This window comes from Tenrec ecaudatus, chromosome 4 (assembly GCF_050624435.1).
Source record: "Tenrec ecaudatus isolate mTenEca1 chromosome 4, mTenEca1.hap1, whole genome shotgun sequence".
Taxonomy (NCBI): Eukaryota; Metazoa; Chordata; class Mammalia; order Afrosoricida; family Tenrecidae; genus Tenrec; species Tenrec ecaudatus.
This window is the reverse complement of record NC_134533.1, coordinates 197,398,269-197,410,804: the sequence shown is the minus strand read 5'-3', so window position 1 is coordinate 197,410,804 and position 12,536 is coordinate 197,398,269. Positions and strand designations below refer to the sequence as shown.

General features: G+C 45.6%; 1 protein-coding gene across 1 annotated transcript in view; it reads right to left on the bottom strand.

The window, feature by feature from the left end:
- NEK11 (NIMA related kinase 11) overlaps positions 1-12,536 on the bottom strand; it is a 280,892-nt gene that overhangs the window by 96,258 nt on the left and 172,098 nt on the right. The window contains exon 13 of the mRNA XM_075547896.1: positions 3,735-3,892. Within this exon, the coding sequence (XP_075404011.1) occupies positions 3,735-3,892 (158 nt within the window). The remainder of the gene's footprint in view (positions 1-3,734; positions 3,893-12,536) is intronic.

Sequence of the window (12,536 nt, the reverse complement as noted above, 5' to 3'; positions counted from 1 at the left end):
GGGAGGAGAAGGAACCTTGGCCAGTGTGACAGACCTGGACCTGGAACCTGGTTCTGAGCCTACCCTGGATGCGTGGCTGTGGGTAGGCTGCTTCTGTCTCTGAGACTCAGTTTCCTCATTTGGAAAGCAAGGAGAAGAATAAGTAATCAACAGCTAAGTTGCCATTACACGTGAGAGGTCTTAGACTACCGCCCAATCGGTTCTTTACAAGCAACCTCGAGCTGTCGCATAACCTGTGGCAGATGCATTACTCTGATGATGAAAGCGGTGTCCTCGCTGTGGTCATCTGCTCTAAGAACTGAGAAGGGATGGTCCTTTCTGCCGTTAGTGTCCATGCCCACTTTTCATTCAAATGCTGTTTGTGGCGGTGTCATTCAGAGGTCACACGATGGCTGGGTAAATTCCTAATCACATGGTCAACTAATCGCTCATCCCTTGATCAAATTCTGGACTCTGTGTCAAGGACTTCACCTTGATTGTCTGATACTCAAAACCACTCGATGAGGTAGGGACCAGTAGTCACCCATTTTGCTGATTCGGTAAAGGTTCTCAAGTGGCACGAAGTCAACTACCCTGTAAGTGACAAAGGCACATTCAGATGCAGGCAGTCTGGCATGTGAGCCCCGTGTTTAAACCACCGTGCCAAGAAAGAAGCTTTTCCATGGCTGACAACATTCTGTTTTTCGGCGGGTAATATGAGTATTTGCCATTTGAATTTATGGAGTTCCCTGAATTAGTTTATCTTATAATAGAAATGTTTTAAGGTTTATATTTGCAGGGGGTGAAGTTTAGCATTTAATGCTTTGAGGAAAATCAAGTCTGTGTTTTTGCAACCAGCAGCCTAAACCCAAACCAGTCCCGTTGCCTCATTCAACTCACAGGATGGAGAAGTGCCTGCCGTGTTTCTAAGGTTGCAGAGGCACACTCTCCTGTTTTCCTCCAGTGGAATGACTAGTGGATTTGAACCACCTACCTTTCAGTTGGCAGCTAAGTGTTTAAGCCACCGCACCCTGGGGCTGCCCAGTTTGCAATCACATCCCCAAACCACTCACTGCTATTGGGTCAGGTCCTACTTATGGCAACTCTCCAGAGGGTTTCTGAGATGAAAAATCTTCACCAAAGCAGACAGCCCCATCTTTCTCTCACAAAGCAGCTGTCAAGTTTGAACCACTGACCTGGTGCTTCACAACCCAATGCCTCGTCCACAGTACCTCAACACACTCACTCACTGCCAGTGAGTCAGTTTGGCCTGAGGCTGTGAATGGGAGTAGAAGGGCTGGTCTTTTCTCCTGGGGGCTGCGGGTGGTTTCCAACACAGCCCAACACGTTACCAGAATACCATCAGGGCTCCACAGTACAAGGACTCCTTTAAAAAAGAAGACATAAATAGCCCACAGAGGCGCCTTCTGTGATTTGCCTCCGTTGAGAGGACAGTGTGCTCGCTACACAAGCAACAGAAATTATATCGTCAGTCTGTGGCCAGAGGTGCCATGGCTGCTCCAGAGCGCATTAGGGGCAAACAAGAAAAAGATGCAAGGAAAATGTTTTGATTTGGCATCTCCCAATTCTTCCCCCGCTTCACACTGCATTTCTCTCAGCATTTATGTATGTGTTTTCCTCATCACCTGCCCCCCAGACTATTTACCGCCGCGAGCCCCCATCTTTTCTCTCTCTCAACCTTCTCTCGACTTGCTCCCGCCTCAGTGCCTCTCTCGCCTGCTACACAGAACGGGAGGCCACTGGTTAGTCCTCGGACTTGCTGAGTGCTATAGGTGAGCCTTCGTCGGCGTTAGCCATGGCTGGGCGGACTATGAGCAACCTCCGCTCTCTCAGTAGCCACTCCCGGTTAGGTGCCCATTGGCTCACGTGTCCCTCCATTGACTTTCATTTTAGGGGTTTTGTGGTTCCTGGCTTATGAATGGCTTCCCTGCCTTATGGAAGATTGGGGTGCACGAGGTTATGTGGCGCAGGACTAAGAAGAAAATGTGGTATTTGAGCACAAACGGTCCCAGAGCATCTTGTTAATCCTGGTCTCCCTCTTGCTCTTCTCCCGTCCCACGCACGTCCGAGAGAGAAAGCACCAGGCGGGGAGGGCGATGCCTCGGTGGACGGCCCACATGTGAGGACGGTCCCTCAGCGGCTGCAAGTGGCTGCAAACAGCACCATCTAAGCCCAGGGTCCCTGGGCCTCATCCCCGGGATAGTCTTCACACATTTTTGTACACTGGGCCATGATGCCTCAGTCTAACACCAGTCTGAAACCAGGGGAAAATTCCCCTTCACGCTGCCAAAAAGACGCTCTATTACTCAATATGGGCAGTCCCGAGATGACCAATATTCAACTTACACACAACCCATGGCTTCGAAGCAGCTCTACAGAGCCTAGGGCATCGACAGTTCAAAGTACATACAATGGCTTTCCATAAGAAAACCAGGGGATGTGCCTCAAAACAGTAGTAGCAGTCGGCGTTCTGTATCATTATGGTACAGATGGCTGTGATAGATAGGCTTATTGTGCCAACCTGCCCAATGAACACATGTGGGATTAACGGAAGGGCAGAGAGATAAATGGTTCAGTGAGCCTCACCTTTCTTGTTTCTTGCTTTTTGATGAGCGGACCAGAGTGTGGCTGCCTTAGCTTGTTCTCTGCCTCAACTTGCGAGCTACACTACCTGTGGGACACCCAACCCATGAACTGTGTCGCTGTAGTTTGGGGTTCCTTCAAGACCTGCTTTGCCATGCTACTGGAGTATACATTGCTTGAGCTGGGGACTGTCGGACCCTGTCATCTGGCTGACTGTTGGTGACCTGCCTTGCTGTTTGCTGCCTGTGGCCGGATAGCCTGAATTGCTCTACAGAGGACTCAGCTGTCTGCTTCCTTGACTTGTACCCAGCGGCCCTCAAGACTTGAAGGACTGCCAGTGTATTAACTGTCTCATGGAAGTGAGTTTCCCTGAGCAATTTGTACTGCTCTATATACTAATTACCTGTTTATTCTTATGTTGTATATATCTATGTATATAAATATGTATAAAATCATAAGTGTCCTGGTTTTGTTTCTCTAACATAATGGCTTACACAAAGCATACCTGAAAGTATTTCTTTAATGTTTTCCATGCCCAGAAAGGTACATGATATTCTATATGCTATAAACTAAGCCCTGATGGGCTGCAAGGTCAACAGTTTGAATCCACCAGTCTCTCTGAGGGGGGAAGATGAGACTGTCTGAGCCCACAAAGACTGACAATCTTGGAAACCCCAGGGAGCAGTTCTACTCTGTCCTGTAGGGCCATTGTGATATGGAATCGGCAGATGAACGTGGACTCTGGTTTTGGATAAGGCAAACATCCGACTAACTGATGTTAGCTAGGAACCACACCTAACCGCTCTGATTCATCCAAATGGGGCTTAAAAACAGACTTGGGAACGCACCTCATCTGCAATCTGGGGTCTGTCTGGAGCTGGATACGTGATACTCCTCTGCAGGCACCTCACCTTCCTCCTGCGAGTATGATCTCCTTTCACCACAGGCTAGGCAGGCTTGATGCCATCGTTAACACATCTGGCCAGATGTTCATAATTCCACAGGGTTCTGTCTGCCCCCCCCCCCACCACCTTGTGAATCAAAGACTTCTTTCGTGGAAAGCTTCGTGGAGCCGTTATCACACACAATAACCCCCCACCCTCTTCTCTTGGATGTCACAGTTTGGTCAGTTCTGTTCTTACGGCACCTACCTGCTGGTTTGCTCTGGAGGCAGGCTGGGACTCCTCATCCTTGACCTCTTCCTCTGGCCCTGAGAACACGGGTCCATCCTCTTCCTCACTCTCTTCGGAACAGGAGTCAAATGTGTCAGCATAATACTCTTCAGCTACCAGTGGGTCTTCTGGTATCTCTGAGGAAAAATCAAATTGCAGCCAGGTCCCAGCCGTTATTAAGATTATAATGAGCTTAGGGTCCCTCCATGCTTCCCCACAGAGGCTGTGTTTTGTTTGCCCTGACAAAGGTTTCCAGGAGCGTTGAGTTGAATCTTAGCGTCCCGAAAGTACTGCCTGGTTGAATGTAATTAATGTCCCATAATGAAAAATCAGAGGAATAGAAGGGTGACCCCACCATTGGCAGGGGGGCAAACAAAGCCACGAAACAAGAAGAGACTATCTGGTTTGAAAGCTGTACATTTGGAGACATGAACCTGTATGACAAATGAGGGGACTCAGGTATCATAGAGGTGATTTGAGTACCTCGTGCAAGTGAAAGCTAACCAATGAAAAAGGAAGACCACAGAGAATCGAGGCCTTTGAATTATAGTGTTGCCAGGGACTCCTGAATATCCCTCAGATTGCTGTAAGAACAAGCACATCGGTTCTGGAAGAAGTACAGCCAGAATGCTCCTCCGAAGCAAGGTTGTCAAGACTCTGTCGTGTTTATTGCAGACAAGTTGTCAGGAGGGACCAGTCCCTGGAGAAGGACATCGGGCCTGGTAAGATGGTAGATTAGCAAACAAGAGGCAGATCCTCAAGGGGCGATCGACACAGTGCCTACCACAATGGGCTCACATACAATACCATCTGTGTGGATGGGAAGGACTGAGAGGTATGTCGTTCTCGGACATGGGGTGACCAGGAGTTGGCCTGAAGGCACCTACCCACAATGGGGGCAGGAGCGAAGCAAGAAGGTCTGGCTGCAGGACCCTATGACACAACCCACAGGAGGTTTCAGTAGCGGCACTTGGAGCGGAGCTGGGGCAACATTTTCCCCAAGAATTTCTTAAAAGAAAACTTTGGCAGTGAGACCAAAAGATATGGATACAATCGATATATAACGATGGCATATTGGGAAGCAGCATGAAACTTTGCAATTTTTTTTCCAAACAGGCCATGAAGGCTTTTGAGATGGACTTCCCTCTGGTTGGTGGGTCCTGCTCCCATTGCTGCATATTATTTCAAAAAGAAAATCAGGCCAATGCTAAGAAGTGACGCCCCATGCAGTAACAGGATGCAGCATTCTAAGTAACTACAAATAAAGTTGGACTTAACAACCTTCCGACAAGAAAGGCTACCAAATGGATCACTAAAAAACGCCATGAGAGCTGCTCCAATTTGCTAATACAAATGCAAACCGAACCCACTGTCTTAGAGTAGATTCTGACTCATAGGGACCCTAATTGGTTGCCAAGGCTATAAATCTTTACAGTAGCAGACAGCCTCATCGTTCTCTTAAGGAGCTACTGGTGGGTTTGAACCACTGACCTTGAAGTTTACAGTCCAACATCTAACCCATGGTGCACCAGGCTTACTTAATTTGCTAATAGAGACCTAGATAGAAAATAATGCCCTTGGGCAGGGAAAGGAAGAAATGATCAAACGATGCCCAACTACAGAAACACAGTAGGTGTTTTAGCCTTTGTACCATCTTGTCTTCTAACAAAATTCTCCTTGTAAACTGCAACACAGAACCCCTCTTTTCATGTGATTGTTGTTCATTTCTGTCTGAAACAAATCCCGTGGTCATTGAGTCAATCCCGACTCTCCGTGACCCTGTAAGACAGCGTAGAACTGCTCCAGGGGGTTCCCATGGGCTACCAGACTGCCTGCCCTCTCTTCCTGGTAGGCGCAAGCCCTGCCAGCACTTAGTTGCTGCAACACCAGCACCCCCATTTTTTTCTAACAAAAAATATACGGAATTTGGAGTCAGTGAGTCAGAGTTTTAACCTAGAAGAGAATCAGGGCAAAGGACTTATACTTACTGAGCCCTAATTTCTCCAGAAAATCTGGCTTCAGGGCAATAAAGCAGGGGAGTCATGAAGATGCAATTATACCATTCCTGTGAAACTAAACCAACCTCCCTGCCACAGCGATTCCGACTAATAGCAACCCTGTAGGACAGGGAAGAACCACCCCTGTGGGTTTCGGAGACGTTTCACTCTTTCCAGGAGCAGAAAGCCTCATCTTTCTCTCTCAGAGCAGTTGGTGATTTTGAACTGCTCACCATGCAGCTGGTAGCCCCTAGACCACCAGGGCTACTTAATCCTTGGGAAATTCTGTATATAGGTAAGCATCATACAAGGTTCACTCAGTTTCTACATCTGTAATAAAGGGCTATCCATTAGCAGATTCTAGGATCCTTTGAAAAATAAAGTTCCTAATGGACACAGAACTCCCCAGCAATGGGAAACTTTAAAACCTATGGATCTATAGGTTCCCACTAAAGCAGAGAAGGCAGTACAGTGGAATCCAAGCTGGTCAGCTCAAAAGGCATAGACGACATACAATAAAAGCTGCCTTTGTCCATTGAGAAGGAAAGGGCCTGTTGGGGAATCTCAAGCCATCCCCGTGTCTTTAACTTTCATCTTGTTCGGCTGAGCGCCAGATGAAATCTGCACACAGAGAGGCTGTGTTAGTCTGTGCAGGCTCCAGAAACAAGGCCATGCTTCTTGTTGTTTTTAATGAAAAATGCATACCTTTATTAGACTCATATTCAGAATGACAAGAGGGTCACAGAATGAGAATGTACCTGAAAATGAAAATCTGCTGAGAAGACAACAGTTCAGGATCCTGGGGAGTCTCCAGTGTGAGAGCAAGTACTGGCTGACTGGTGGGCAGAACACCTCGAGACATCTCCCCCAACCCTCTTCTTCCCCTTTGCCCTGGGTATCCCCCAACTCCTGTCCCCTTCATGCCGCATTCATCGTCTCTAGCTCTTGTTCTTCCTCTATCTCGTCCTCTCTTTATATTTCCCTTCCATCCATCCCCCCCTCTTTGCCCAAGGAGAGCACGTTTGCTTCCAGACTGGGCTATGACACTAAGTGCTGTGTACATTGAGGCCCCATCCCTGCCATCCAGCTGATTTCAACTCAAAGTGACCCTATATAATGTGTCTAAGGCTAGAATGATTTACAGGACCAGACAGCTTCCATCTTTCTCCTGAAGAGTGGCTAGTGGACTTGAACCAATGACCTTGTGGTTCGCAGCCCAAATTATAACCCATGGTGCCACCAGAGCACCTAAAAAATGTGTGTACAAATAAATATTTTTACACATTAAAAATTAATTTTATTAAGATACCCATACTACATGTAATGCGCTCTGAACTTTTTTATTCGACTTTTTTGTTTTTGTTTTGTTTTTTAATCTAGTTGAAGTTTGCAGCTGATTTCCCAGCTCCAAGTTTTATAAACACTTGTTTATTCATTTATTTTTAAATTTTATTTTATTAGGGGCTCTCACTGCTCTTATCACAATCCATACATATATCCATTGTGATAAGCATATCTGTAAACAATGATGTACAATGTGCTGGCTTTGGTAACAAAGAGACCAGACTTTACATCATGGCTCTAACTCCAGCTCCGTGACCGTGGGTGTTATTTAACCTTCCTGCATTCCAGATTTGTCATCTGTGAAACAGAAACCTTAGTGTTCATGTCACAGAGTTGTTGTGTCCATTAAACAAGGTAATGCACACAAAGGTCTGTGCCCATGGTATGGAATCACCAAAGCAGGCTACTCCTGAGAGCAGACAGGCAAACAGTCCATAGTCTTGTCAGCAACGCCCATCCCAGGAAGAAATATAGATAAAATAAATTACAAATATATACTAAGGTTAAAATATTTCTTTACCTTTCGGATGGAATCATTTGTCAATCCCTACAGAACCCAACACAAGTGGCTAGTGAGGACTCACGTCCATGGTTTCCCTGCTGTTGGCCTCCACAGGGCCCCATGGGCATTTCACCACGCTCCCTCCTCTCCATTGGTTCCATCTGGGCCACCCTTCAGGCCACGGAGAGGGAGCCACTACAATGGGGACTGGCTTTTCTTTGTCCCCAGTAAAGGCCATCGAAACATGTGGTCTGTGTGGGTTCACAGGGCCCCTGTCCCAACTCCACCTCTGCCGCATGAAAGCGCAGACCACACATGAATGAAGACGTTCATGTCAGGTTCCATGCAAACCTGACTTACTAAAACAGGAAGCAGGTGGGCAGTAGCTTGGCAAGACCCACAAACCTTTCTCAACGCACCAAGCGCTCCTCCCAGGAAAAATGAGTGTCTTGGTCTCTTTGAAAAATGAGTGTCTTGGTCTCTTTCTCTCTCGTATTCAGGATCCCCTCTAGGAGGAAAGAGCCAGCCTGTCACATAAGAGTCCAAGCAGGCTGGGCTGGACTATCCCCTGCATTTGTTGAAGCAGCAGCACAAGTTCCCAGAGAACAGTCTTAGAAATATTCCACAGGATCGCCATAAGTTAGCACCAACTCGGCAGCATTGGGGCTGGTGTTTTGGTTTAAAACTCCTTCCTAATCTTTGGAGTGGTTTTTGTTAACTTGATCCCATACAGATAGTTCTTGAAAGAGTATAATACTCAAAGACGACTTTTTTCCCCCCTAGTTAGGCTAACTTACTGTTTGGTTTTAACAGGTTATAGTTTGAGGGTGCGTTAGTCCGGGTAGACCAGGGAAACAAATATAGGGAGACTCATGTGTACGAGAGACAGTCTTATATAAAGGGTAATTGTACATTGAGAAAGCATCCCAACACAGTCCAGCCTAAGCCCATAAATCCGATATGAGCCCATATGTCTGATACCAATCTATAAAGTCCTCTTCAGACTCACAAAACACATGCAACCATGCTGAATGCAGGACAATCCCAGGCCAGTGGGTAGAAAGTCTTTGGATTTCGTGGTGTTGTAGGCATCTCAGCGCTGGCATGTGGCTTCTCCAGCTTCCAGGGCTGCATCAGGATAGGCCCATGTGGCTTCTCCTCAGGGCTGTCTCACAGGAAGTCAGAGAGAGAGAGACATGTCTCCTGCCTTCAAGGAGGAAAATCGGACTTCCCAGGGTTCTCAGGAGAAGGTTATTCCTACACAGAGGCCTCATTGGCTATGATCCAATTGACAGACTGGACTCCACCCCTTCACCCATAATTCTCTCAAATTGACACGAGATTATGTAACTTCCAGACAGGGGTTCATTTAACCTTCACCATGGCCCCAGAAAGTCTAGAGTTGATGAGAATTTTAAATTCTGCGGTAGATTTTCTTTCCTTTTGGTCAGGATTCTTCCACTGAGTTTTTGATCAAAATATTTAGTAATGGTAGCTGGGCACCATCCAGGTCTTCTGATCTCAGGCTAACAAGGTGTTCTTGATAAAGGCAATTAGCCGCTCATTCTTTATCCTGTTTCTGACTCTCCCGCTTCTTCTCTTCTGCCCAGTGGTGAGAGCAATTCTTTTGTCTTGGGTGGTTACTTGTAACATGTTAAAACCCCAGGAACTCTACATCAATCTAGACAGTAGAATAGAACGCACCAAAGATGTTATTAGAGCAATTAACTGGGAGGATCCAAGAATCCACGATCCAAAATGACAAAACCAAGGAAACAAATCTCATGAGGTTTATGGTTTACATAAACAGCCTCTGTAGCTAGCCATTTTCATAATTATTGTTGTACTAAGTACATCTATCGCACCTTTCCCAGGTCAACTGTTTTTAAAAAGCAGCTGTACAGCTCATTGAGATGACTACAATAATTTGCACAACTTTACCCTTCATTAACGCAATAGTTCCATAACTGTAACTAACCTCTCTCCCCCATACTCACTACTCTTGGTAATCACGAATCATCTTTGCTCTCTTTACATTTGCCCTTTCTTATCTTTTTATATAAAGGGGGTCACAAAATATCTGCTCTTTTCTGATTGGCTTATCTCACTCGGCATCATGTCTTCCAGCTCCAGGCATGCTGTATGATCACGGCTCTGTTTTTCCAATGACTGATATTCCATTATAGGTATGTGGCGTATTTTGTTTATCTAGTCATCTGTTGAGAAACATAGAGATTATTTCAACCTTTTGGCTAATGTAACCAGTGCTGTGATGAACATTAGTATACAAGTCTCTGTTTGAGTCTTGGGGTACACACCTAGGATGGAATGTGGGGGTAATATGGTAGCTCTATTTTTAGATTTTAGGTATGGGACTGTCTTGGGTGAAGGCTGTTTGTCTTACTGTGATTAAGCTATTGAAGTTTTATATATATTTTAGTTATTAGGCTCTTGTCCAATACATGATCTCCAAAGATAGTCTCCCTGTCAGTAGTTTGTGTTTTCACCTTTTGGGACTGGTTTTTGTCTTTTAATAATTGTATTGGCTTATACTTCACATACCCTGCACATATAATAGTCAATCATATTAAAAGGGGTTGTACACTCAGCACTACTACCCGTATTAGAGCAGTGTCTTCCTCCTTCTGCACAGGTATTAGCTTCCCATTGCCCCTCAGTGGCTGTATTCCCAGTAAGCCACTAATTCAGTTATTATCTCTGTAAATGTGTCTGTCTTGGATTTCATATACAGGAAAACATTTTTTTAAACTGGTAGAGTTTGTGGTTGAACAAAAGTTTTATGCCATTTCATCTCTTTGTCTTTTGCTGTTGTGATGTTGTGATTAGCTCAGATGCCGTACAGAATCGCCCCTGCTTGTTCTTTCTAAAGTTTGTGGTCTTAGTTCTACACACTTAGGTCTTTAATCTGTTTGACTTTGTTTGGGGGGCACTGGTTTCAGGCGTGGACCCTGGTTCATTTTTCTTAGCATCACTTCCTGAAGAGATTCTCTTCTCCATCAAATGGACTTAGCACGCTTGTCCAAAATCCGTTTTCCATAGAAGTGGAGGTTTATTTCTGGACCCTCAACTCCATTCCATCAGTCTGTGTGTTTGCTGCTGCACTGGTGCCAAGCTGCTTTGATGACTGTAGCTGTAAGCAGGCTTTCTTCCAGGAGTGCACGGAGGCTCAGCACCAGACAATTGGTCGATGTGACCTGCCATGTCAACAGAACCAAGCAAAAGGAAAATGCATGCCGGTGGCTGCATCGGGTGAACTGAAAGACTCCTGCCAAATGACTGGGTGGGAGCATCCAAAGAACGACTCTGAGGAGGAGCGTGGTCAGTGCTGCCATTCCTCTGGATGTGAAGTGCACCATCTCAGACACGCGAGAGAGGGTCCCATGACCGGCAGAGAGAGATGCTAGGCTTAGCTAGCATTTCTGTGTGAAGTGGCGGCAGCACCGACCATAAGGATAAACATGGCACCTTTCTATCGATGCGTTACAGGGATTTGATTTTCCTTCTTTTAAAAATATACATTTCTTTCTTTTTAGCAGTTTTATTGGCCCTTCATCCACATGTCATACAATTCAATAATTCAATCATATCGAGAAGAGTTGTACAGCTATCACCACCATCAATTCTAGAACATGTTCATCTTCCTTGTTGATGGATTTTCTAATGTTGAACCAGCCCTGCATTCCTGGATGAAGCCTGCTTGGGGTGGGGTCTCTTTAAAGATGCAGCTGGGTCCTATTTTCTAGCACTTTGCGGAGGAGTTTTGCATCTATCCTCATGAATCGTATGGACCTACAGCTTTCTTTCCTTGGTGTCTGTTAGTTTCTGTGTCAAAATTTTATTTACTTCATGGGATAAATATCATTTCCTTCTCTTTAAAAAAAAAACATTTAAAGAGTATTGGCATCAATACATCTCTAAACATTTGGTAGAATCCCCCAGGGAAGCCATCTGGCCCAGGATTTTGTGTGTGTGTGTGTGTGTGTGTGTGTGTGTGTGATTATTATTGTAGCTGGGACTCACTGATTCAATCTCTTGACTTGTTATGAATCTATTGGAACTTTTAATTTCCTCTTGAGTCAGTTTGGTTGGCTGTGTCAGTACTGAAGGCTGTGTGTCTATGAATTTGCCATTTCATCTAGTTATCCAGATTGTTGTCATAGAGTTGTTCATAATATTACGTCATATTCTGTTTACTTCTATTTGGTCACTTGTAATGTCCCACATTTCAGTTCTTATTTTGCTACTTTTCTTCTTTCCAGTGGAAAGGTTCCTGCTCAGTCTTCTTACAATAGTCTATCTAGCATAGTGCCCAGCATAGGGTTGTTGGGTGACATTGAGGCAGTTCTCACCCACCGTCACCCTGTGCACAACAGACGAAAACACTACCCAGTGCCATCCTCACAACTGTTCGTGTCCTTGAAGCCATTGTCGCAGCCACTGTGTCAATCTATCTTGTCAAGGGCCTTCCTATACCTTAGCATGTAGGATTACTTCACCCGGGACTGGCTTCTCTTCACATGTCCAAAGTACGTGAGATGAAGTCTCGCCATCCTGCTGAACATGCTGACTACTTCTTGCGAAAGAGATGTTTATTCTCACGGCAGCCATGGCACTGTCAGCACGCTTTGCCACCACAATTCAAATGCATACATTCTTCTTTGACCCTCCTTATTCAGTGTCCACATTCCACATGCACACGAGGCCAATGAAAATGGTATGGCTTGGTCCAGGCCCACCTCAGTCCTCAAAGGAACACCCTGGCTTTTCATCACTTTAAAACGGTCTTGCGCAGTAGATTTCCCAATGCAATGTGTTCATGTCTTGACTGCTGCTTCCATGAGCACTGTTTGTGGATCCAGGCAAGATGAAATCATTGACAGCTTCATTCTTTTCTCCATTTATCTCCATGTTCCTTTT